The sequence below is a fragment of the Silurus aristotelis genome (genome assembly GCF_946808225.1).
Source record: "Silurus aristotelis genome assembly, chromosome: 9".
NCBI classification, from domain to species: domain Eukaryota; kingdom Metazoa; phylum Chordata; class Actinopteri; order Siluriformes; family Siluridae; genus Silurus; species Silurus aristotelis.
In genome coordinates, this window is record NC_139582.1 from 30,624,017 (window position 1) to 30,645,988 (window position 21,972).

General features: G+C 43.8%; 5 protein-coding genes across 54 annotated transcripts in view; 4 read left to right on the plus strand and 1 right to left on the minus strand.

Moving 5' to 3' along the window:
* Positions 1-6,255, minus strand: part of aox6 (aldehyde oxidase 6) — a 21,203-nt gene extending 14,948 nt beyond the window's left edge. For all 50 annotated transcript variants that reach the window (XM_083551342.1, XM_083551334.1, XM_083551323.1 and 47 more), the window contains exons 1-12: positions 6,129-6,255; positions 5,886-5,943; positions 4,848-4,944; positions 4,398-4,506; positions 4,056-4,182; positions 3,831-3,892; positions 2,014-2,082; positions 1,355-1,429; positions 1,074-1,218; positions 746-838; positions 188-339; positions 1-10 (exon numbers count right to left, since the gene is read on the minus strand). The exon at positions 1-10 is cut by the window's left edge and continues 84 nt beyond it. In XM_083551342.1, coding sequence (XP_083407468.1) covers positions 1-10; positions 188-339; positions 746-838; positions 1,074-1,218; positions 1,355-1,429; positions 2,014-2,082; positions 3,831-3,892; positions 4,056-4,182; positions 4,398-4,506; positions 4,848-4,944; positions 5,886-5,943; positions 6,129-6,182 — 1,051 coding nt within the window. In that variant the 5' untranslated portion in view covers positions 6,183-6,255. The remainder of the gene's footprint in view (positions 11-187; positions 340-745; positions 839-1,073; positions 1,219-1,354; positions 1,430-2,013; positions 2,083-3,830; positions 3,893-4,055; positions 4,183-4,397; positions 4,507-4,847; positions 4,945-5,885; positions 5,944-6,128) is intronic.
* Positions 6,256-9,523: 3,268 nt separating this feature from the next.
* On the plus strand, positions 9,524-10,790 carry LOC310731623 (hatching enzyme 1.2-like; the record flags this gene model as incomplete). Its single annotated transcript, XM_083551283.1, has 4 exons — positions 9,524-9,641; positions 9,909-10,049; positions 10,137-10,254; positions 10,391-10,790. The coding sequence occupies 4 exons, from the start codon at positions 9,524-9,526 to the stop codon at positions 10,776-10,778; spliced, it is 765 nt and encodes a 254-aa protein (XP_083407409.1). The 3' UTR covers positions 10,779-10,790.
* Positions 10,791-12,922: 2,132 nt separating this feature from the next.
* On the plus strand, positions 12,923-14,189 carry LOC310731624 (hatching enzyme 1.2-like; the record flags this gene model as incomplete). The annotated part of the gene is made up of 4 exons (XM_083551284.1): positions 12,923-13,040; positions 13,308-13,448; positions 13,536-13,653; positions 13,790-14,189. 4 exons carry the CDS (start codon positions 12,923-12,925, stop codon positions 14,175-14,177), a joined length of 765 nt encoding a protein of 254 aa, XP_083407410.1. The 3' UTR covers positions 14,178-14,189.
* A 2,132-nt stretch (positions 14,190-16,321) lies between these two features.
* Positions 16,322-17,588, plus strand: LOC310731625 (hatching enzyme 1.2-like; the record flags this gene model as incomplete). The annotated part of the gene is made up of 4 exons (XM_083551285.1): positions 16,322-16,439; positions 16,707-16,847; positions 16,935-17,052; positions 17,189-17,588. 4 exons carry the CDS (start codon positions 16,322-16,324, stop codon positions 17,574-17,576), a joined length of 765 nt encoding a protein of 254 aa, XP_083407411.1. The 3' UTR covers positions 17,577-17,588.
* A 2,132-nt stretch (positions 17,589-19,720) lies between these two features.
* Positions 19,721-20,987, plus strand: LOC310731626 (hatching enzyme 1.2-like; the record flags this gene model as incomplete). Its single annotated transcript, XM_083551286.1, has 4 exons — positions 19,721-19,838; positions 20,106-20,246; positions 20,334-20,451; positions 20,588-20,987. The coding sequence occupies 4 exons, from the start codon at positions 19,721-19,723 to the stop codon at positions 20,973-20,975; spliced, it is 765 nt and encodes a 254-aa protein (XP_083407412.1). The 3' UTR covers positions 20,976-20,987.
* Positions 20,988-21,972: the final 985 nt, after the last annotated feature.

Genomic DNA, 21,972 nt, shown 5'->3' on the forward strand with positions numbered 1-21,972 from the left:
CTCCCAGTGTCTACACACACACACACACACACACACACACACACACACACACACACACACACACACACACACACACGTATATATACACATGACATGTAAACAAAGATAAAACATGACCTGTACCACTATTATCTAACTGTGTGTGTGTGTGTGTGTGTGTGTGTGTGTGTGTGTCTCTCAGTCTAACAGCGACATTGCGTATCTGCTCTCCTCCAAGATGTTTCAGTTGCTCCAGCAGAGCCGTGTACGTCTGAGTGTGTTCTGCAGGAAGAGAACACACACACTTCTGCAACACGGACCGTACTGTGGATAAACTGCAGCCAGCACCGATACACACACCTGTAACACACACACACACACACACACACAAAGTGAAACATTCACAGTGTGTTTGTAATGATACAAAGAAATGCCTGATTTCACACACACACACACACACACACACACACACACACACACACACACACACACACACACACACACACACACAAACACATGCAGAAAGACAGACACACACACACACACACACACACACACACACACACATGCAGACACACACACACACACACACACACACACACACACACACATGCAGACACACACACACACACACACACACACACACACACACACACAAACACATGCAGAAAGACAGACACACACACACACACACACACACACACATGCAGACACACACACACACACACACACACACACACACACACACACACAAACACACACACACCTTCAGGATTCTGTGTGACTTCAAACAGGTCCTTCACGCGTCTGGCTGAGATTATTATGGGATGCATGACACCTCTAAACTTGATATCCAACCCTGAGAAGAAAATCAGATGATACACCACAAACATCAAACACTTCATCACATCAACCAGTCAGTCGGTACCTCTGGTAACCACGGAAACCAACAAGCACTGATGGATACTACGTGAAAACAGTAGCATGAACATGAACATCATGTCTGTTTACGTGGTTACGTTATCAAGGCCTCCTAATCAACTGTGTGTGTGTGTGTGTGTGTGTGTGTGTGTGTGTGTGTGTGTGTCTCTCACCGATGTTGGTGTTTCCCATCACAATGGGAGCTTCTGGGTGCTGAAACTTCAGCTGGAGAAGCTCATCGAGAGACATGGGGGAGATCCAGGTGATCCTCTCCCCCTCAAACCTCTGAGTGCTCTGGTTCTGGCTCTCGGCCATTCTCTATACACACAAATACGTGCGATAATAAATCGTTACAATGATATGATCATCATCTACACCAAAAATCACCAATCTATTGATTTTAATATGATTTATTTTGAGAAGTTTCGATATGAAGCTTGAACATGTTCCTCACTATGAGCTCGGGAGGGAAGATCAGGTCCTGCGTCGGGTCCAGAGGAAGAAACTCCTCTTTATTAAACAGCTCCGGCTGTAAACACACATTATTACAGTTTCAGTTGTTTTGGAGTTTTTCATGAATCATTCATTATATCTGTATTAGTGTTCGTTCATTTCCTGGTTCTTCATCCATTTCCAGAAACTGTAATTCTGTGTTTTGTCTGTCGCCTATTGAAGGTCCATGAGATTCACCTTTGACCTGTTTTAGAGAATCTGATGATGGTCACTCACCTTCATGAGTGCCAGAATGAATAATTATACACATGTTCAGAGGAGAAGCCTGACAGATGACAACAGCTGGTTTACACATTTTCCATGCAATGAGTGAGAACCAGAATAATATCATTTGATCAACAAGTCAAACAACAGATCATGTAGGAAACACCATAATCAAACAAATGAAGATACAATTTGTTCTAAGCAGCTACAAATAGCTTTTTATGGTTTCGTGTTCGTTTCAAGTGACGACATGACGTGGAGGTTGAACAAGTAGTTTCAAATCCAGAATTTCATTTCTGATCTGAGAAACGCTCCAAAGCAACTGAGAAAACCAGTCATATCAACATTATTATTGAATAGATTTTATACCACATTAAGCTCATGAGATGTTCTTACTTTCTCAGGAGGCGTGTTGGTGTTTGAGGTACAGCAGGTGGCGCTGTTCTCCTGACAGCAGCGTTCATGCTACACAAACAATCACAATCTTTATTATAAGATGTTATTACAGTAATATTACACATTACACAGTAATGAAGCCTGTGTGTGTGTGTGTGTGTGTGTGTGTCTGTGTGTGTGTGTGTGTGAGAGAGACACTTCTCAGAGAAAATAAACTGCTTTTGGGTCACTTTATAGTTTCAGTCCGGTTACAAAACTTCATCATGAGATAAGGATTAACCTCCTGGCAGAGGCAGTCGCTGATCACATGACTGACAATAACCTGAGTTTCATCTCTGACTGAAAATACATTATTGAGTAACAGTTTAACTGGAGCTTGAACTTTATCCTCACATAATTTCAGGTCTTTGTGTAAAGACAGAAAACTTTCCCTTTGTTCCACAAATGTCATTCCAGTGAAGCTGTCCTTCTGTCTGTCCTTCTGTCTGTCCTTCTGTCTGTCTTTACACTCCTACCCCCCGTCTGTCCTTCTGTCTGTCCTTCTGTCTGTCTTTACACTCCTACCCCCCGTCTGTCCTTCTGTCTGTCCTTCTGTCTGTCTTTACACTCCTACCCCCCGTCTGTCCTTACACTCCTATCCCCCGTCTGTCCTTCTGTCTGTCTTTACACTCCTACCCCCCGTCTGTCCTTCTGTCTGTCTTTACGCTCCTACCCCCCGTCTGTCCTTCTGTCTGTCTTTACACTCCTACCCCCCGTCTGTCCTTCTGTCTGTCCTTCTGTCTGTCTTTACGCTCCTACCCCCCGTCTGTCCTTCTGTCTGTCTTTACACTCCTATACCCCGTCTGTCCTTCTGTCTGTCTTTACACTCCTACCCCCGTCTGTCCTTCTGTCTGTCTTTACACTCCTATCCCCCGTCTGTCCTTCTGTCTGTCTTTACACTCCTACCCCCCGTCTGTCCTTCTGTCTGTCCTTCTGTCTGTCTTTACGCTCCTACCCCCCGTCTGTCCTTCTGTCTGTCCTTCTGTCTGTCTTTACACTCCTACCCCCCGTCTGTCCTTCTGTCTGTCTTTACACTCCTATCCCCCGTCTGTCCTTCTGTCTGTCCTTCTGTCTGTCTTTACACTCCTACCCCCCGTCTGTCCTTCTGTCTGTCCTTCTGTCTGTCTTTACGCTCCTACCCCCCGTCTGTCCTTCTGTCTGTCTTTACACTCCTATCCCCCGTCTGTCCTTCTGTCTGTCTTTACGCTCCTACCCCCCGTCTGTCCTTCTGTCTGTCTTTACACTCCTACCCCCCGTCTGTCCTTCTGTCTGTCTTTACACTCCTACCCCCCGTCTGTCCTTCTGTCTGTCCTTCTGTCTGTCTTTACGCTCCTACCCCCCGTCTGTCCTTCTGTCTGTCTTTACACTCCTATCCCCCGTCTGTCCTTCTGTCTGTCTTTACACTCCTACCCCCCGTCTGTCCTTCTGTCTGTCTTTACACTCCTACCCCCCGTCTGTCCTTCTGTCTGTCTTTACACTCCTATCCCCCGTCTGTCCTTCTGTCTGTCCTTCTGTCTGTCTTTACACTCCTACCCTTCTGTCTATCTTTACACTCCTACCCCCTGTCGTTCCTTCTTTTACTCCTAACTCTTGTCTGTCTTATTGGTCTGTTTCTCCTATCTCTGTCTCTCCTAAGTCGTCCTCCTGTCTTGATGCTTCATCTCTGTTTTTCCTTCGATACTCGCTTCCTTCATGTCCGTCTTAATGCTGATAAACCTCCTGTCTGTCTACATCATGACCATCGTCACATTGTTCATTTCCGTTGTTTTTTCACACACCTCACAGAAAGTCCGATAGCCGTCGATAATCGGCCGATATCCTGTACATCTGCATAAATTACCTACAAAACATCACACACACATCAGAGTTCAGCCTGAGAATATAAAAGTGCTCTGGGTCATAAAACTGTATGATATTAAAAGGTTTTTCTACCTATATATCATGACTGGGGATTTCAGAAATCATTGTGTGTGTGTGTGTGTGTGTGTGTGTGTGTGTGCTACCTCCCAGGGCCTGTGTTATGTCCTCCATGCTGGGCTGTGGATGGTTCCTCAGCAGCGTGTACATGGACATCACCATCCCTGGAGTACAAAACCCACACTGAGAGCCGTTTGCCTTCGCTATACGCTCCTGAAAAACGCACACACACACACACACACACACACACACACACACACACACACACACACACGCACACACACAAAAATGTAATGTTATATTTTTGATATATTGATCTTGTTTAATATAAAGTAGTGTATTTGTGATGTGTGTACAATATGTGTATCTACACCTGTGTGTGTGTGTGTGAGTGTGTGTGTGTGTGTGTGTGTGTGTGTGTGCGCTACCTGTACAGGATGTAGTTTGCTCTCGCTGTTCCCGATGCCCTCCACCGTGGTCACGGCTGTTCCATGTGCTTGGCATAAAGGCATCAGACAGGCGTTAACAGAGAAATGACTGAGCAGTGAAGGAACCTGGACTCCATCCATCACTTCATCATCAATATCACAAACACTTTCATTATCAATTGTGTATTTATTTCACTCTCAAACATATAAATGCAAATGATCCACTGTCTAACAAACATTTCATACAAAAAAATATCAAGAAATGAATCATCACTGGACATAAACCAGAGGACAGATAAAGACAGAAGGACAAACTAGCAGGACAAACAAACAGAGAACAGAGAAGTGAGACAGACTGGACAACACATAGGAGGACAGACAGGAGGAAAAACAGAAGGACAGACAGATAGACAGACAGGGGGACAGACAGAAGGACAGACAGGAGGATACTGAATGGACTTGGTCTGAGTGTTGTATGTGGACATCATGACGGTGCAGGCTCCACATCCCCCACCTCCACAGCCATACTTAGTGCCTGTTAGACTCACTGCACACACACAGAGCGAGAAGTGAGAATTAATCAGACGGTGTATGGAGGTGAGCTTCAGTGACTTTGACCCAAACTAGTCTACCTTATCTCCTGTACACACCCCCACACACACACACACACACACACACACACACACACACACACACACACACATTACAGGAATACCACCAAAAAAAAGATCCCACTCCTCTGTCCTGAAAGACGTCATTTTTAGCACTGACTTCAGCGAACACTGGAGAATGGATCAGCAGGTCAAATAAATCATAACCACTCTCTCACTGTGTGTGTGTGTGTGTGTGTGTGTGTGTGTGGGGGGGGGGGGGGGGGGGTGGTGTGTGTACAGGAGATAAGGTAGATTAGTTTGGGTCAAAGTCACTGAAGCTCACCTCCATACACGGTCTGATTAATTCTCACCTCTCGCTCTGCTACATCTGATCACTTGTAGTTTCAGGTGAAGGTAAAATGTGTAAATGAAGTTTTATACGTTTCACATGTTCTTCACAGCACAATGAACTTCTTTCTTCGCATTTTACAGCCATGTTATGGATCTGGATTCAGAGCTGGGGATGATACAGCATGATACAGCAAACCTTAAGGGCCTTGCTCAGGGGCCCCAAGAATGACTTGAATCCCTGACCTTCCGTTCAGGAACCCAGAGCACTGGTACGTCACTGATGCGTGTACACTAAACCAGTTCTTTAATATTAACACCTAATTAAACGTGTTCATATTTTTCAGCATGCACACGCTTTTGGAGAAATGATGTGTGCATTACATGCTTTGTGTTTTCGCTCTTCTGCACTACTGCTCCAGGTCACGTGGCAGGTGCATGAATAAAGAGCAGTGCACGAGAGAACAGAACATCTGATCGAATCATTTTGCGTGCCAAATCTAATAAAGTCAATAAAAGAATAAAGTCAATAAAAGCACAATCCTACGTTTTTCTCGGATGAAGGAGAGCAGCATGGTCTCTGGATCCACATCTTTCACCGTCACCTGTCACCGTGCAAACATTTCATAAAGCTGTTTACTATTTACATGCTTAACATGGGGGAAAAACGTAAATAGATCAAAGGGAGACGTCACGCAGCTCGCGACTTTGCGCTCTGACGCGCGCGCTCGAGAGGAAAGTTACAGTTTCACATCTATAGTTTTACATTGAACATATAAACGGTTTCTACCTTCTTTCCGTTAACATAGAGATGAACAACTCCGCTTTCCTTCTCAGCAGCCATTTTGGAGATTTGATGATGGATTTGGGACTGACTGGAGAACCTTTACAGCACGCCCACTTCCAGCTCCCAGCTCCTCCTGCTTTAGAGAACTTTACATCGTAGAACTGCGCGGGACAGATTTGTCTCATGCAGCGTTTTGCAAAATTGCTATTAGTTCATATGTATTTATTTTTCCTTCAATGAATAAATATATATATAGTCTGAGAAAAACGTGAGGTTTTAAGAAAGAAAATATACAGGAATAAAAGAATAAAGTTGTATGCATCCAAAAAAAAAAAGGGAAGTTGCATGCATAAAACAAACAAACAAACAAACAAACAAACAAACAAACAAAACAAAAAAAGCACAAAACTATATGCATAGAAAAAAAATGCATACAGGTTTGTGCATTTCTTTTTCGTTTTATGCATGCAGGGAATTGCAGGGAATTACATGCATACAACAAAAACTGCATGGGGTTGCATGCATAAAACAAAAAAAGAAATGCACAGACCTGTATGCATTGAATTACAATACATGAAGTTGCAAGCATGAGACAAATATTTAAGTTTTTCACATAGAGTTTTATGAAACAAGAAAATGTATGCAACCGTATGCATGCATGGAACTAAAACAATGCCAAGGTCTACCGGGCTCATGGGACACACTTCCAGTTCTGCAGCTACCTGACAGAATAATCTGGCCCTGTCCCTGGAAAAATACATGGAATAGGTTAAAATGCATGAAATTGTATGCATAGATAAAAAAAAAAAAAAAAAAGAATTATCAACAGTGAACAAAAAAAAAATGCATGTAAGAAACAAAGAATGCACGGAGTAGCATGTAGCAAACATGTCATGATATCAAACAATGCATGGGAAATGAAGGAATTAGAAATTTGTATTAAAAATGCATGGGGTTGTTTGAATGAGAAAAAACAAAAAAGTATTATGCATAGAGGAAACGTTGTTTCATGGAGTTGCTAATATAATTTATGACCCCAAACAACGATTTTTTTAGTTACAACTGTTAAACTAGGACACGCACGTTAACAGAAGGAGGAAGTATGGGTGTGGAGGTAGAATCTCCTATGTAGGCAGGGAAGTTTAACCTGGAAAGAGCATCAGGCTTACCGTTCCTAGATTAAACCTGCCGAAAAAAGTCCCCAGCAATCATGGTGAAGGTTTAGGCATTTGGCGGTGCACAGATACTCCAGGTTGCAGTGATCTGTCCAGACCAAGAAAGGTGTCTCAGCCCCCTCTAACCAGTGATGCCATTCCTTCAGGGCAAGCTTGACGGCCAGGAGCTCCCGCCCTCCAAAAGTTTAATCACGTTTCGCTTGGTTAAGACGGAGGGAGAAGAAGGCACATGGGTGCAACTTACTATCAGCAGTGCCACTCTGAGACAGTACGGCGCCTACCCCTAGGTCAGAGGCATCGACTTGCATGCTAAACTGCCGAGAGGCATAGGGGAAAACCAGGACTGGGGCAGAGTTAAAGAGGCCGTTGGGTCTGATGAAAGCTTGCTCTGCATTGGAAGGCCACAAAAAAGGTCAGCGGGAAAAGGTCAGTTGGTGGGGAGGGGCAGCAAATAATCTGTAACTACGATTAAACCGCTGAAAAAAGTTGTCGAACCCCAATTTCAGAATAATGTTCCTCGACATCAAATTGCAAACAGTTGAATATCTCATCGTTTACTTAGCATATTATCATGAAAGGTTTCAAAGAATCTGGAGAAATCTCTGTGCACAAGGGACTTGGGCAAAAATCATTATCGGATGCCCATGATCTTCGGGCCCTCAGGCGGCACTGCTATTAAAACAGTCGCGATTCTGTACCAGAAATCACTGCAGTGGCTCATAAACACCTCCTGAAGTCATTGTCTGTGAACACAGTTTGCCACGGCATCCAAAAATGCAGGTCAAATCCCTGTCATACAAAAGAAGAAGGTATGCGTGAACATGGTCCAGAAACGGCACAACCTCTCTGGGCTAAAGCTCATTTAAAATGTACCGAGGGAAAGTGGAAAACTGTTCTGTGGTCAGACGATTCAAAACTCTCATTTCCTTGTGGACACAATGGAAGCCACGTCCTCTGGACTAAAGAGTGGAGGGATCTTCCGGCTTTTGTATCAGCGCCCAGTTAAAGAGCCGCATCTCTGGTGTTGTCAAAGTGCATTAGTGCTTGTGGATTGGGCAGCTGGTACATTTGGAGAGGCTCCATCAATGCTGAACAGTATATACAGGTTTTAGAGCAACAAATGCTTCCATACAGAAAACGTCTTTTTCATGGAAGACCTTGTCTATTTGAGCAAGACAATGCTAACTGATTGCTGCATCTATGACAATAGGACGACTTTGTAATAGAAGACTCCTGGTGCTGAACTGGCATGCCTGCAGTCTAGACCTTTTGCCATTTGAAAACATTTAGTGCATCGTGAAACGAAAAATACAACAAAGGAAACCCAGAACTGTTGAGCAGCTAGAGCCCTGTATCAGACACACATGGGTCAACATTCTTCTTCCTACACTTCAGCAACTTGTCTCCTCAGTTCCCAGATATATATAGACAGAAGACGTGATGCTACACAGATGTAAACATGGCCCTGTCCCAACTTTTTGGAGTCCTGTTGCAGCCAAATTCGAAATGACCGAACATCTGAGTCTCCTGACTTCCAGCAGGAAGTCCGGGCCAGGGTAAAGAACCGATAGGACATGAAGTGTCGTGAAATGATAATAGAGCCAACTGGTCTCCGGTCTAACGTGAAGATGACCGTTTGTGCCGCAGATTTCATGCCGACCAGAGCGGCAACTCCAATTGACGCGATCTGGTAAATCAATTCATCTGGATCCTCAAAAGAAATATTGGGTGCAGGTCCAGCTTCACCTGAGCAATAATTCAGAGATATGCATAGATTTTGGGATCGAAACCACAGGATATGCATCTAAAAGATGAATTAGTTATTCTCAAGTACACACAGTAGGATTTCCATGCTGTTTATCTTGGATGAAACATTAAGACCTGCATTTTTACAAGTCACTCCCTAAAACAGCACCTGAAACATAGATCAATGACCTGACATCAAGAGCCTTCGGTCCATCCTTTAGTACAGAATATCCAAACGATCGCCTGATGCTCGCTTTGATTCAGAAAGGTTTTGAAGTCAGTGTTGAGTTTAGAGGGTCCTCCCTTAAGCTCCACACATGAGACAGTGGACACTAACACCTACCCTTGATCCCAAGCGAGCCACACCAACTTTTTTTTCGCCATGTGCCAATGTGTATAAAAATCCAGGTATGACACTCTGCAGTCACCCAGCAACGGTGAAGGAGCATCCAGATCATCTTCCCACACTGAAGCATCATGATGTCCAGAGCATCTCTCTCCATTCTAGCCCTGCTGCTCGGCTTCTCGCAAGCTCTCTATCTGACCCAACCTGAGCAGGAGGACTTCACATCAAAGATTCTCGACGTCAACCACGGTCTGATACCTCTCTGATCTCAATGGCACTAGACCGGCACCATTACTGCAATGCAAATATGGGCCTAGAATCTGTTTTCTTCTAAGCGAATCATTCTGGAATATAGATTTTCCCATTCTATGTTTTGCACTTGAACCAGTGACAGAAACTCTGGCAATGAAAATTTGATGTGAGACCAGAATGTTGGACTCCAAAAGCTCAGACACTACAAATAATACAGCATATTGTTTTTGCTGTGATTAATCCATTGTGTTTATCTGTATGAAGGATCCAGTGAACCGTTGCTGGAGGGAGACATACTCTTGCCAGGAATCAAGAACGCTCTGGTCTGCCCCGACGGCAGCTGCTTTTGGAAGAAGTCCTCGAATGGCTTGGTGGAGGTGCCTTACACATTGAGCTCTGTTTTCTGTGAGTGAAAGACTACCATATTCACATTGTCCACTTATGACACACACTCTCGATTTCTTATTTATGTACTGGACATTTTCTTCACAGCTTCCTCTGACAATACTGTAATTGCCAATGCCATGGCCACCTTCCACAACAAAACCTGCATTCGTTTCATCTCCAGGACAAATCAAAGTGACTACCTCAACATCGAGAGCAAAGACGGGTGAGACCCACTAAAGCATTTAACATGTCTCATATTGGAGCTTGATGCTCTTTTTTTCCTGTTTAATGCACAGTGCCCACATGTTGACATCAGTGTCACGGTCATATATTCATATATTTTTTAATTTTTCTCTCAGATGTTACTCTTACGTGGGCAAGATAGGTGGCGCTCAGGTGGTCTCTTTGAGCAAGCCGGGTTGCGTTTATAACAGCATCGTCCAGCACGAGCTGAACCATGCACTCGGTTTCTACCACGAGCATGTTAGAAGCGACCGTGACACTTACGTCACCATCAACTGGAACAACATCGACCAAACCATGACGTCTAATTTTAACTTGAAGAACACCAACAACCTCAACACGCGGTACGACTACTCCTCTGTGATGCACTATGGAAGAACAGCGTTCTCCATCAACGGTCTGGACACCATCACCCCTATTCCCGATCCTTCGGTAAAGATTGGACAGAGCATGGAGCTGTCTGCCACCGACATCCTGAGGATCAAGACTCTCTACAACTGCTGACCTCGTTCAGAACCTTTGTTTTGATTTCACTTTGCTGTAACATTGTAGAAGCGCTAATGATACAGGACACAGTGAGGACCTCACTTGCTGTGCTAACAAAATGTGGACTCATGCAATAAAATGGCTGCAAGCATGTTTTGTGTAGCGTTTACTTAAATGGCGCATTTCACATAAACACCTTTACTCGGTGTCCTTCATCCCACATTCATGAATCTCCAAAACATGAAAATCAATTCTGACACTGCCAAAGTTCAAACCAGCATTTCACAAATGTTCACTAGTTATAATAAATAGTTTTTTCTACAAGTGACATTTTAGCATGATGTCGATAACAGGTCAGTAAGATGATTGGTTATAAATAGTGTATCTCAGGAGTAAAAATGGGCAGAGCTTCACCAATCTCTGAAAGACTGTGTCTACAAATTGTGGAACAATTTCAGAATAATGTTCCTCGACATCAAATTGCAAACAGTTGAATATCTCATCGTTTACAGAGCATAATATCATGAAAGGTTTCAAAGAATCTGGAGAAATCTCTGTGCACAAGGGACATGGGCAAAAATCATTATCGGATGCCCATGATCTTCGGGCCCTCAGGCGGCACTGCTATTAAAACAGTCGCGATTCTGTAATAGAAATCACTGCAGTGGCTCACAAACACCTCCAGAAGTCATTGTCTGTGAACACATCCAAAAATGCAGGTCAAATCCCTGTCATACAAAAGAAGAAGGTATGCGTGAACATGGTCCAGAAACGGCACAACCTCTCTGGGCTAAAGCTCATTTAAAATGTACCGAGGGAAAGTGGAAAACTGTTCAGTGGTCAGACGATTCAAAATTCTCATTTCCTTGTGGACACAATGGAAGCCACGTCCTCTGGACTAAAGAGTGGAGGGATCTTCCGGCTTTTGTATCAGCGCCCAGTTCAAAGAGCCGCATCTCTGGTGTTGTCAAAGTGCATTAGTGCTTGTGGATTGGGCAGCTGGTACATTTGGAGAGGCTCCATCAATGCTGAACGGTATATACAGGTTTTAGAGCAACAAATGCTTCCATACAGAAAACGTCTTTTTCATGGAAGACCTTGTCTATTTGAGCAAGACAATGCTAACTGATTGCTGCATCTATGACAATAGCACGACTTTGTAATAGAAGACTCCTGGTGCTGAACTGGCGTGCCTGCAGTCTAGACCTTTTGCCATTTGAAAACATTTAGTGCATCGTGAAACGAAAAATACAACAAAGGAAACCCAGAACTGTTGAGCAGCTAGAGCCCTGTATCAGACACACATGGATCAACATTCTTCTTCCTACACTTCAGCAACTTGTCTCCTCAGTTCCCAGATATATATAGACAGAAGACGTGATGCTACACAGATGAAAACATGGCCCTGTCCCAACTTTTTGGAGTCCTGTTGCAGCCAAATTCGAAATGACCGAACATCTGATTCTCCTGACTTCCAGCAGGAAGTCCGGGCCAGGGTAAAGAACCGATAAAACATGAAGTGTCGTGAAATGATAATAGAGCCAACTGGTCTCCGGTCTAACATGAAGATGACCGTTTGTGCCGCAGATTTCATGCCGACCAGAGCGGCAACTCCAATTGACGCGATCTGGTAAATCAATTCATCTGGATCCTCAAAACAAATATTGGGTGCAGGTCCAGCTTCACCTGAGCAATAATTAAGAGATATGCATAGATTTTGGGATCGAAACCACAGGATATGCATCTAAAAGATGAATTAGTTATTCTCAAGTACACACAGTAGGATTTCCATGCTGTTTATCTTGGATGAAACCGTAAGACCTGCATTTTACAAGTCACTCCCTAAAACAGCACCTGAAACATAGATCAATGACCTGACATCAAGAGCCTTCGGTCCATCCTTTAGTACAGAATATCCAAACTGTCGCCTGATGCTCGCTTTGATTCAGAAAGGTTTTGAAGTCAGTGTTGAGTTTAGAGGGTCCTCCCTTAAGCTCCACACATGAGACAGTGGACACTAACACCTACCCTTGATCCCAAGCGAGCCACACCAACTTTTTTTTCGCCATGTGCCAATGTGTATAAAAATCCAGGTATGACACTCTGCAGTCACCCAGCAACGGTGAAGGAGCATCCAGATCATCTTCCCACACTGAAGCATCATGATGTCCAGAGCATCTCTCTCCATTCTAGCCCTGCTGCTCGGCTTCTCGCAAGCTCTCTATCTGACCCAACCTGAGCAGGAGGACTTCACATCAAAGATTCTCGACGTCAACCACGGTCTGATACCTCTCTGATCTCAATGGCACTAGACCGGCACCATTACTGCAATGCAAATATGGGCCTAGAATCTGTCTTCTTCTAAGCGAATCATTCTGGAATATAGATTTTCCCATTCTATGTTTTGCACTTGAACCAGTGACAGAAACTCTGGCAATGAAAATTTGATGTGAGACCAGAATGTTGGACTCCAAAAGCTCAGACACTACAAATAATACAGCATATTGTTTTTGCTGTGATTAATCCATTGTGTTTATCTGTATGAAGGATCCAGTGAACCGTTGCTGGAGGGAGACATACTCTTGCCAGGAATCAAGAACGCTCTGGTCTGCCCCGACGGCAGCTGCTTTTGGAAGAAGTCCTCGAATGGCTTGGTGGAGGTGCCTTACACATTGAGCTCTGTTTTCTGTGAGTGAAAGACTACCATATTCACATTGTCCACTTATGACACACACTCTCGATTTCTTATTTATGTACTGGACATTTTCTTCACAGCTTCCTCTGACAATACTGTAATTGCCAATGCCATGGCCACCTTCCACAACAAAACCTGCATTCGTTTCATCTCCAGGACAAATCAAAGTGACTACCTCAACATCGAGAGCAAAGACGGGTGAGACCCACTAAAGCATTTAACATGTCTCATATTGGAGCTTGATGCTCTTTTTTTCCTGTTTAATGCACAGTGCCCACATGTTGACATCAGTGTCACGGTCATATATTCATATATTTTTTAATTTTTCTCTCAGATGTTACTCTTACGTGGGCAAGATAGGTGGCGCTCAGGTGGTCTCTTTGAGCAAGCCGGGTTGCGTTTATAACAGCATCGTCCAGCACGAGCTGAACCATGCACTCGGTTTCTACCACGAGCATGTTAGAAGCGACCGTGACACTTACGTCACCATCAACTGGAACAACATCGACCAAACCATGACGTCTAATTTTAACTTGAAGAACACCAACAACCTCAACACGCGGTACGACTACTCCTCTGTGATGCACTATGGAAGAACAGCGTTCTCCATCAACGGTCTGGACACCATCACCCCTATTCCCGATCCTTCGGTAAAGATTGGACAGAGCATGGAGCTGTCTGCCACCGACATCCTGAGGATCAAGACTCTCTACAACTGCTGACCTCGTTCAGAACCTTTGTTTTGATTTCACTTTGCTGTAACATTGTAGAAGCGCTAATGATACAGGACACAGTGAGGACCTCACTTGCTGTGCTAACAAAATGTGGACTCATGCAATAAAATGGCTGCAAGCATGTTTTGTGTAGCGTTTACTTAAATGGCGCATTTCACATAAACACCTTTACTCGGTGTCCTTCATCCCACATTCATGAATCTCCAAAACATGAAAATCAATTCTGACACTGCCAAAGTTCAAACCAGCATTTCACAAATGTTCACTAGTTATAATAAATAGTTTTTTCTACAAGTGACATTTTAGCATGATGTCGATAACAGGTCAGTAAGATGATTGGTTATAAATAGTGTATCTCAGGAGTAAAAATGGGCAGAGCTTCACCAATCTCTGAAAGACTGTGTCTACAAATTGTGGAACAATTTCAGAATAATGTTCCTCGACATCAAATTGCAAACAGTTGAATATCTCATCGTTTACAGAGCATAATATCATGAAAGGTTTCAAAGAATCTGGAGAAATCTCTGTGCACAAGGGACATGGGCAAAAATCATTATCGGATGCCCATGATCTTCGGGCCCTCAGGCGGCACTGCTATTAAAACAGTCGCGATTCTGTAATAGAAATCACTGCAGTGGCTCACAAACACCTCCAGAAGTCATTGTCTGTGAACACATCCAAAAATGCAGGTCAAATCCCTGTCATACAAAAGAAGAAGGTATGCGTGAACATGGTCCAGAAACGGCACAACCTCTCTGGGCTAAAGCTCATTTAAAATGTACCGAGGGAAAGTGGAAAACTGTTCAGTGGTCAGACGATTCAAAATTCTCATTTCCTTGTGGACACAATGGAAGCCACGTCCTCTGGACTAAAGAGTGGAGGGATCTTCCGGCTTTTGTATCAGCGCCCAGTTCAAAGAGCCGCATCTCTGGTGTTGTCAAAGTGCATTAGTGCTTGTGGATTGGGCAGCTGGTACATTTGGAGAGGCTCCATCAATGCTGAACGGTATATACAGGTTTTAGAGCAACAAATGCTTCCATACAGAAAACGTCTTTTTCATGGAAGACCTTGTCTATTTGAGCAAGACAATGCTAACTGATTGCTGCATCTATGACAATAGCACGACTTTGTAATAGAAGACTCCTGGTGCTGAACTGGCGTGCCTGCAGTCTAGACCTTTTGCCATTTGAAAACATTTAGTGCATCGTGAAACGAAAAATACAACAAAGGAAACCCAGAACTGTTGAGCAGCTAGAGCCCTGTATCAGACACACATGGATCAACATTCTTCTTCCTACACTTCAGCAACTTGTCTCCTCAGTTCCCAGATATATATAGACAGAAGACGTGATGCTACACAGATGAAAACATGGCCCTGTCCCAACTTTTTGGAGTCCTGTTGCAGCCAAATTCGAAATGACCGAACATCTGATTCTCCTGACTTCCAGCAGGAAGTCCGGGCCAGGGTAAAGAACCGATAAAACATGAAGTGTCGTGAAATGATAATAGAGCCAACTGGTCTCCGGTCTAACATGAAGATGACCGTTTGTGCCGCAGATTTCATGCCGACCAGAGCGGCAACTCCAATTGACGCGATCTGGTAAATCAATTCATCTGGATCCTCAAAACAAATATTGGGTGCAGGTCCAGCTTCACCTGAGCAATAATTAAGAGATATGCATAGATTTTGGGATCGAAACCACAGGATATGCATCTAAAAGATGAATTAGTTATTCTCAAGTACACACAGTAGGATTTCCATGCTGTTTATCTTGGATGAAACCGTAAGACCTGCATTTTACAAGTCACTCCCTAAAACAGCACCTGAAACATAGATCAATGACCTGACATCAAGAGCCTTCGGTCCATCCTTTAGTACAGAATATCCAAACTGTCGCCTGATGCTCGCTTTGATTCAGAAAGGTTTTGAAGTCAGTGTTGAGTTTAGAGGGTCCTCCCTTAAGCTCCACACATGAGACAGTGGACACTAACACCTACCCTTGATCCCAAGCGAGCCACACCAACTTTTTTTTCGCCATGTGCCAATGTGTATAAAAATCCAGGTATGACACTCTGCAGTCACCCAGCAACGGTGAAGGAGCATCCAGATCATCTTCCCACACTGAAGCATCATGATGTCCAGAGCATCTCTCTCCATTCTAGCCCTGCTGCTCGGCTTCTCGCAAGCTCTCTATCTGACCCAACCTGAGCAGGAGGACTTCACATCAAAGATTCTCGACGTCAACCACGGTCTGATACCTCTCTGATCTCAATGGCACTAGACCGGCACCATTACTGCAATGCAAATATGGGCCTAGAATCTGTCTTCTTCTAAGCGAATCATTCTGGAATATAGATTTTCCCATTCTATGTTTTGCACTTGAACCAGTGACAGAAACTCTGGCAATGAAAATTTGATGTGAGACCAGAATGTTGGACTCCAAAAGCTCAGACACTACAAATAATACAGCATATTGTTTTTGCTGTGATTAATCCATTGTGTTTATCTGTATGAAGGATCCAGTGAACCGTTGCTGGAGGGAGACATACTCTTGCCAGGAATCAAGAACGCTCTGGTCTGCCCCGACGGCAGCTGCTTTTGGAAGAAGTCCTCGAATGGCTTGGTGGAGGTGCCTTACACATTGAGCTCTGTTTTCTGTGAGTGAAAGACTACCATATTCACATTGTCCACTTATGACACACACTCTCGATTTCTTATTTATGTACTGGACATTTTCTTCACAGCTTCCTCTGACAATACTGTAATTGCCAATGCCATGGCCACCTTCCACAACAAAACCTGCATTCGTTTCATCTCCAGGACAAATCAAAGTGACTACCTCAACATCGAGAGCAAAGACGGGTGAGACCCACTAAAGCATTTAACATGTCTCATATTGGAGCTTGATGCTCTTTTTTTCCTGTTTAATGCACAGTGCCCACATGTTGACATCAGTGTCACGGTCATATATTCATATATTTTTTAATTTTTCTCTCAGATGTTACTCTTACGTGGGCAAGATAGGTGGCGCTCAGGTGGTCTCTTTGAGCAAGCCGGGTTGCGTTTATAACAGCATCGTCCAGCACGAGCTGAACCATGCACTCGGTTTCTACCACGAGCATGTTAGAAGCGACCGTGACACTTACGTCACCATCAACTGGAACAACATCGACCAAACCATGACGTCTAATTTTAACTTGAAGAACACCAACAACCTCAACACGCGGTACGACTACTCCTCTGTGATGCACTATGGAAGAACAGCGTTCTCCATCAACGGTCTGGACACCATCACCCCTATTCCCGATCCTTCGGTAAAGATTGGACAGAGCATGGAGCTGTCTGCCACCGACATCCTGAGGATCAAGACTCTCTACAACTGCTGACCTCGTTCAGAACCTTTGTTTTGATTTCACTTTGCTGTAACATTGTAGAAGCGCTAATGATACAGGACACAGTGAGGACCTCACTTGCTGTGCTAACAAAATGTGGACTCATGCAATAAAATGGCTGCAAGCATGTTTTGTGTAGCGTTTACTTAAATGGCGCATTTCACATAAACACCTTTACTCGGTGTCCTTCATCCCACATTCATGAATCTCCAAAACATGAAAATCAATTCTGACACTGCCAAAGTTCAAACCAGCATTTCACAAATGTTCACTAGTTATAATAAATAGTTTTTTCTACAAGTGACATTTTAGCATGATGTCGATAACAGGTCAGTAAGATGATTGGTTATAAATAGTGTATCTCAGGAGTAAAAATGGGCAGAGCTTCACCAATCTCTGAAAGACTGTGTCTACAAATTGTGGAACAATTTCAGAATAATGTTCCTCGACATCAAATTGCAAACAGTTGAATATCTCATCGTTTACAGAGCATAATATCATGAAAGGTTTCAAAGAATCTGGAGAAATCTCTGTGCACAAGGGACATGGGCAAAAATCATTATCGGATGCCCATGATCTTCGGGCCCTCAGGCGGCACTGCTATTAAAACAGTCGCGATTCTGTAATAGAAATCACTGCAGTGGCTCACAAACACCTCCAGAAGTCATTGTCTGTGAACACATCCAAAAATGCAGGTCAAATCCCTGTCATACAAAAGAAGAAGGTATGCGTGAACATGGTCCAGAAACGGCACAACCTCTCTGGGCTAAAGCTCATTTAAAATGTACCGAGGGAAAGTGGAAAACTGTTCAGTGGTCAGACGATTCAAAATTCTCATTTCCTTGTGGACACAATGGAAGCCACGTCCTCTGGACTAAAGAGTGGAGGGATCTTCCGGCTTTTGTATCAGCGCCCAGTTCAAAGAGCCGCATCTCTGGTGTTGTCAAAGTGCATTAGTGCTTGTGGATTGGGCAGCTGGTACATTTGGAGAGGCTCCATCAATGCTGAACGGTATATACAGGTTTTAGAGCAACAAATGCTTCCATACAGAAAACGTCTTTTTCATGGAAGACCTTGTCTATTTGAGCAAGACAATGCTAACTGATTGCTGCATCTATGACAATAGCACGACTTTGTAATAGAAGACTCCTGGTGCTGAACTGGCGTGCCTGCAGTCTAGACCTTTTGCCATTTGAAAACATTTAGTGCATCGTGAAACGAAAAATACAACAAAGGAAACCCAGAACTGTTGAGCAGCTAGAGCCCTGTATCAGACACACATGGATCAACATTCTTCTTCCTACACTTCAGCAACTTGTCTCCTCAGTTCCCAGATATATATAGACAGAAGACGTGATGCTACACAGATGAAAACATGGCCCTGTCCCAACTTTTTGGAGTCCTGTTGCAGCCAAATTCGAAATGACCGAACATCTGATTCTCCTGACTTCCAGCAGGAAGTCCGGGCCAGGGTAAAGAACCGATAAAACATGAAGTGTCGTGAAATGATAATAGAGCCAACTGGTCTCCGGTCTAACATGAAGATGACCGTTTGTGCCGCAGATTTCATGCCGACCAGAGCGGCAACTCCAATTGACGCGATCTGGTAAATCAATTCATCTGGATCCTCAAAACAAATATTGGGTGCAGGTCCAGCTTCACCTGAGCAATAATTAAGAGATATGCATAGATTTTGGGATCGAAACCACAGGATATGCATCTAAAAGATGAATTAGTTATTCTCAAGTACACACAGTAGGATTTCCATGCTGTTTATCTTGGATGAAACCGTAAGACCTGCATTTTACAAGTCACTCCCTAAAACAGCACCTGAAACATAGATCAATGACCTGACATCAAGAGCCTTCGGTCCATCCTTTAGTACAGAATATCCAAACTGTCGCCTGATGCTCGCTTTGATTCAGAAAGGTTTTGAAGTCAGTGTTGAGTTTAGAGGGTCCTCCCTTAAGCTCCACACATGAGACAGTGGACACTAACACCTACCCTTGATCCCAAGCGAGCCACACCAACTTTTTTTTCGCCATGTGCCAATGTGTATAAAAATCCAGGTATGACACTCTGCAGTCACCCAGCAACGGTGAAGGAGCATCCAGATCATCTTCCCACACTGAAGCATCATGATGTCCAGAGCATCTCTCTCCATTCTAGCCCTGCTGCTCGGCTTCTCGCAAGCTCTCTATCTGACCCAACCTGAGCAGGAGGACTTCACATCAAAGATTCTCGACGTCAACCACGGTCTGATACCTCTCTGATCTCAATGGCACTAGACCGGCACCATTACTGCAATGCAAATATGGGCCTAGAATCTGTCTTCTTCTAAGCGAATCATTCTGGAATATAGATTTTCCCATTCTATGTTTTGCACTTGAACCAGTGACAGAAACTCTGGCAATGAAAATTTGATGTGAGACCAGAATGTTGGACTCCAAAAGCTCAGACACTACAAATAATACAGCATATTGATTTTGCTGTGATTAATCCATTGTGTTTATCTGTATGAAGGATCCAGTGAACCGTTGCTGGAGGGAGACATACTCTTGCCAGGAATCAAGAACGCTCTGGTCTGCCCCGACGGCAGCTGCTTTTGGAAGAAGTCCTCGAATGGCTTGGTGGAGGTGCCTTACACATTGAGCTCTGTTTTCTGTGAGTGAAAGACTACCATATTCACATTGTCCACTTATGACACACACTCTCGATTTCTTATTTATGTACTGGACATTTTCTTCACAGCTTCCTCTGACAATACTGTAATTGCCAATGCCATGGCCACCTTCCACAACAAAACCTGCATTCGTTTCATCTCCAGGACAAATCAAAGTGACTACCTCAACATCGAGAGCAAAGACGGGTGAGACCCACTAAAGCATTTAACATGTCTCATATTGGAGCTTGATGCTCTTTTTTTCCTGTTTAATGCACAGTGCCCACATGTTGACATCAGTGTCACGGTCATATATTCATATATTTTTTAATTTTTCTCTCAGATGTTACTCTTACGTGGGCAAGATAGGTGGCGCTCAGGTGGTCTCTTTGAGCAAGCCGGGTTGCGTTTATAACAGCATCGTCCAGCACGAGCTGAACCATGCACTCGGTTTCTACCACGAGCATGTTAGAAGCGACCGTGACACTTACGTCACCATCAACTGGAACAACATCGACCAAACCATGACGTCTAATTTTAACTTGAAGAACACCAACAACCTCAACACGCGGTACGACTACTCCTCTGTGATGCACTATGGAAGAACAGCGTTCTCCATCAACGGTCTGGACACCATCACCCCTATTCCCGATCCTTCGGTAAAGATTGGACAGAGCATGGAGCTGTCTGCCACCGACATCCTGAGGATCAAGACTCTCTACAACTGCTGACCTCGTTCAGAACCTTTGTTTTGATTTCACTTTGCTGTAACATTGTAGAAGCGCTAATGATACAGGACACAGTGAGGACCTCACTTGCTGTGCTAACAAAATGTGGACTCATGCAATAAAATGGCTGCAAGCATGTTTTGTGTAGCGTTTACTTAAATGGCGCATTTCACATAAACACCTTTACTCGGTGTCCTTCATCCCACATTCATGAATCTCCAAAACATGAAAATCAATTCTGACACTGCCAAAGTTCAAACCAGCATTTCACAAATGTTCACTAGTTATAATAAATAGTTTTTTCTACAAGTGACATTTTAGCATGATGTCGATAACAGGTCAGTAAGATGATTGGTTATAAATAGTGTATCTCAGGAGTAAAAATGGGCAGAGCTTCACCAATCTCTGAAAGACTGTGTCTACAAATTGTGGAACAATTTCAGAATAATGTTCCTCGACATCAAATTGCAAACAGTTGAATATCTCATCGTTTACAGAGCATAATATCATGAAAGGTTTCAAAGAATCTGGAGAAATCTCTGTGCACAAGGGACATGGGCAAAAATCATTATCGGATGCCCATGATCTTCGGGCCCTCAGGCGGCACTGCTATTAAAACAGTCGCGATTCTGTAATAGAAATCACTGCAGTGGCTCACAAACACCTCCAGAAGTCATTGTCTGTGAACACATCCAAAAATGCAGGTCAAATCCCTGTCATACAAAAGAAGAAGGTATGCGTGAACATGGTCCAGAAACGGCACAACCTCTCTGGGCTAAAGCTCATTTAAAATGTACCGAGGGAAAGTGGAAAACTGTTCAGTGGTCAGACGATTCAAAATTCTCATTTCCTTGTGGACACAATGGAAGCCACGTCCTCTGGACTAAAGAGTGGAGGGATCTTCCGGCTTTTGTATCAGCGCCCAGTTCAAAGAGCCGCATCTCTGGTGTTGTCAAAGTGCATTAGTGCTTGTGGATTGGGCAGCTGGTACATTTGGAGA